The sequence below is a fragment of the Oryx dammah genome, unplaced genomic scaffold (genome assembly GCF_014754425.2).
Source record: "Oryx dammah isolate SB20612 unplaced genomic scaffold, SCBI_Odam_1.1 HiC_scaffold_5, whole genome shotgun sequence".
Classification (NCBI taxonomy): Eukaryota; Metazoa; Chordata; class Mammalia; order Artiodactyla; family Bovidae; genus Oryx; species Oryx dammah.
Window position 1 is genome coordinate 49,795,701 of NW_024070189.1, and position 4,281 is coordinate 49,799,981.

Genomic DNA, 4,281 nt, shown 5'->3' on the forward strand with positions numbered 1-4,281 from the left:
TTTTTCATTTCCCTTGGAATTTCAGGGCTATGTTTGAGCAGCTTTTTCACAAGAGCTTCCTTATCCTCAAAATGCCAAGCCCTGATGCAGTATGATCTCTACTATAAGAAAAGACAAAGATAAAAATATAAGCAGCTGCAAAGCAAGTAGAACTGGAAGGTGGGCAGCAGAGGCACATGGAGGCACACAACAGATGCCCATAACTCCAGTTCTATGAGTCAGTGTTTCTGATGTTACAACACAGGAATAATGCTCGTAGGAAGAGCAAGATGAGCTATGCTGGGTGAGCACACGGTGAAAGAACCGATGTGGGAGCAGCAGCATTAGAAGAGACGCAGGTTTGCAGCGGCAGATTCAAAGGCAAATGAAAGGGTTAAGCAATCGGTGCGTGTCATTCCACATTAAGTCACTGGGCAGTTATTACAAATAGTTACCTGCCGTTTCCAGTGGGGGAGGCAAGCACACTCCAGTCAAGGGGTTTTGGAGAAACAGGTGCAATGAAGTCATGGTCAAACAATTTATTTACTGTAAACTTTAGACTTTGCTCAGAAAAACAACTAAAGCTGCCCCTCAAGTCCCTGCCTACAACACCCCGTTTGAGCAAATAAGAGGGGCGAGGAGAGTCCATGTTCACAGCGAAAGGTCCGAGAGACTCAATATCTTCCAGTCCAAGGGTGCAAGAAGGAAGGTCTCCTTCAGATACAAATTACCAGCAGCAATATATTACCCCTAATACTTATCAATGAGGTAGATATGCAGGAAAAGTCATCAAAACATAGCAGCCCCAGGTTCTTTGAGACTGAAGCCCTTCAGACATAAACTTAACAAGTTCCAGGCAAAGAGGAACTGAACTGTACAAGAAACAGTTACTCAAATATATTTTGTTACAACTTAAAAAAATAAAAAATAAAAAGGCAGAAGGATATCTTTCCTCCTGCACATCTCTGTACAACTTTATTCTAAATTTATTACACTCAAGTTAAATAGTCTGTTTAGTGTTTTGTTGTGGGGAACCGGGGAGAAGGGGTGTCTTAAAAAGTAGAAAACCTGCATTACAGCAGTGAGTCATTTGTACTACAATTCCTCCCTTGTGAATCAATGCTATCACTGGGCACAGTACCTTGCTGGTTCACAAAGTTTTCGGTGCCTGGGGGGTCTTCACACAGCAGTTCACTGTCTTTCTCCTCCCCCAGGTGATATCCACTCTGTTCCCCTGTGTAGTCAGTCCTGTCATTGCTGGTGCTGGAGCAGCCATTCCCATAGGCCTTCAATGAAGACCTGCGCAGGCAGAGAAGCTCCTGGAAGGCAATCCTGAAATCTGGGCTCCGGCAGTAGATAAGGGGATTGAAAGCGGAGTTGATGTAGCCCAACCAGTTTAGAAGGATGTAAATTTCCTTAGGGATGAGGTTATCCTGGATCACGTGCACAATGTTAACAATGAAGAAGGGCAGCCAGCATAGGGTGAAAGTGCCCATGATAATGCCTAAAGTCTTGAGGGCTTTGTGTTCCTTCAAGTAGAACTTGGATGTCCTGCGTTGTCCTAGACCGCTCCGCCCATCCTGCTCCACTTGACTGATGTTTTGGGCATGGAAGCGGCCCTCAGATTTATCGATCTTCTGGAGCTGCCTTTTGGCTACCTGGAACACCCTGGAGTAGACAAAGACCATGACCACCAGCGGAAGGTAGAAGGACACAATGGAGGAGGCAATGGCATAGGGTTGGTTCGTGAAGAAGTCACAGCAGGTTTCCTTAGCATAGCAGTTGATAGCTTCCTTGTGGCTGGCCCGGTACCAGTGCATCTGAATGGGTAAGAAAGAGGTAAGGCCAGACACGATCCACACCATCAAAATGACCACCCGGGCCTTATTCTTGGTCAGCAGGCACTGATACTTGAAGGGTGACGTGATGGCAAAGTAGCGATCCACAGCGATCACGCACAGGGTCTCAATGCTGGCCGTGACGCACAACACATCAATGGAAGTCCAAAACTCACACCAGAAGTTGCCAAAAGTCCACATTTTCATGAGGATGTGGCAGGCCCCAAAGGGCACCACTGCCAGGCCCATGACCAGGTCAGCACAGGCCAGGGAGATGATGAAGTAGTTGGTGACCGTCTGCAGACGCTCAAACTTGGCAATGGCTGTGATGACTAGCACGTTTCCAAACACGATGGCCAGGACAATAAGCGACATGAGGATGCCCATGCCCACCACCCAGGCCTCGTCCCGTTCCAGCGTGCCGTCTTGGTCCGGCGCGTGGCTTGCGTTGGGCGCCAGCAAAAAGACGCTGCGGTTCCCGGGCTGCCCCATGGCGCGCAGGCTGGCAGGTGAGTACACAGGCTGCCGGCGCACCAGCCGCCCTCAGCGAGCGGACCTCCGGCGGGGCGCTGCGGGCAGCAAGCGAGCACCTGGAAGACTCATTCAGCGGCCGTGGGTGGGTGTGGGTGTGGTAGGGGTGCGTGGTGCACTCAGCTCCGGGGGTGCTCTGGGCTCGCAGTGCCCGGCAGTTCCAGCCAGTTCCAGCTTGCGCTCTGGAGAAGCCGTCTCTGAGTGCGCGCTGTCCGTTATGTGCCCAGGACTTTAGGGGAACTGCCCTCCCCGTGACGTGTTAGAACTTTCAACCAATAGAACGCGGGAAGCCCCAAAGGGGCGAGGCCCACGCCCTCTCCCGCCCCTTCCCTCCCCTCTCCTGCCTGCTCCTGGGGCTGGCCCGGGCGGGACCCAGCTGCTCTAGCAGGGCGGGTCGGCCACCATTCCCTCGGGGCTCCCTCGGCTGGCCCCGGAGGCTGAAGCCGGCTCTGGCGAGCTTACCAGCCAGCTAGAAGGTGCCGGTTCTTTGGTGGGTGCTACCTGTCTGCCTGGGGCGGCTGTGCGGCTTGAGGTCTCAGGGCAGATGGCAATACTCCGGCACTTCCTCGCATTCGGAAATAGATGAGCGTGCCCACCAAGACGCGCACAGGCAGGCACATTGTACCCCGACATACATGCTCAGACTTATACGGAACCACAGCCACAGACACTCAGACACACCCATCCAGCGCACCAACGAGCGCGCAGGCACAGAAGCCGACTGGCACAATCACCCCTGTCCAACACGATCGACATGGCCAGGAGCAAACCAGGAGCACCCAGAAGCATAAAGACACGGACATACAGACAAAAAGAAGTAAACAAACAGCATACAAACGCCCACTTGGAGGCAAGCAGTGTGCCACAGAGAAGGACTCCCCCATCCGGATATTCCAAACTCTTTACCCTTGCCCCCTGGACATCGCCCCCGCCCCCATCTTCCCCAATACACAGATCTCATGGCATATTCCCTTTCAAACATTTGGCAAGACCACAGGTGGTGACTTTAACAGCAGCCAACTTCCTCAGCATGCTTGTTGTCCAGTACTTTTGGTGCCCTCCTTGGAAATTTGCAGGGATTGAGACCTAATTTTACTCTGGGATTTCATTTGGAGCTGGGGTATACATGTATGTGCTTGGGGATAGGAAGAGAAGGTTGTATGCTTTAATTCTTAATTCTAGGGAGTGTGGCACTGTTCCTTCCTTATCTGTTAAAATGAGAATATGTTGAAAATGAAATAATTTTCAAGTTCAACTTCTTCAATAATCCCTTTGCAACTAGAAAAATCTTCTGTTGGGTAGTTTGTTGATCCTTTGGGCTGAGCCATATGAAATTGCCACTTTTCTGTAGTATCTGACTTTAAATAGATGACAATTTCATATGGTTCAGATTATAAGATGGTATTAACATTAAGAAATGTTTTGAAACCACAGAAAGCAAAATATAACTTCTCTTAAAAAAACTAGTCTTTGTCCATGAAATACTATCCATTGCATCTGGCATATGAATTTACTGTTTAAAAAATTAATTGTCAGGGTTTGATTTCACATGTATCATTTGTGTCTTTGAAAAATGGAAAGTATTTCATGCAGTGTAACTGAACATATTTTCTAGATTACGTAATAACATAACAATGGCTAACATTTATGGAACGTTCTGCTATGTGCTTTTCATGCATTATTCCATTTAATCCTTCCCACAGTCCCATGGTGTGTGTTGTTAGGGTGGGGTGGGGTATAACTATTTTTAGCTTAATTCACAAAGGGGTCTCAAAGAAGAAAATAGCTTGCCCACGGGCACAAGACCAGGCAGTGCCAGAAGCAGGAGCTGAACCTAGTTCTGTTTGACTCTAAAATCCATCTTTTAATCCTTTCAATGTACTGTGTCACCACAGTGCGGAAAGGAATAGAGGATGGGGAAGAAGGACCACAA

General features: G+C 49.0%; 1 protein-coding gene across 1 annotated transcript; it reads right to left on the minus strand.

Annotated features, from left to right (window-relative positions):
• Positions 1 to 503: 503 nt before the first annotated feature.
• Positions 504 to 2,565, minus strand: ADRB2 (adrenoceptor beta 2). The gene has a single exon (XM_040239647.1). It carries the CDS (start codon positions 2,307 to 2,309, stop codon positions 1,053 to 1,055), a length of 1,257 nt encoding a protein of 418 aa, XP_040095581.1. The 5' UTR covers positions 2,310 to 2,565; the 3' UTR covers positions 504 to 1,052.
• Between the last annotated feature and the right edge of the window lie 1,716 nt (positions 2,566 to 4,281).

Coding starts and splice junctions, on each gene's coding strand:
- ADRB2 (XM_040239647.1), bottom strand. CDS start 2,309: ATGGGGCAGCCCGGGAACCGCAGCGTCTTTTTGCTGGCGCCCAACGCA.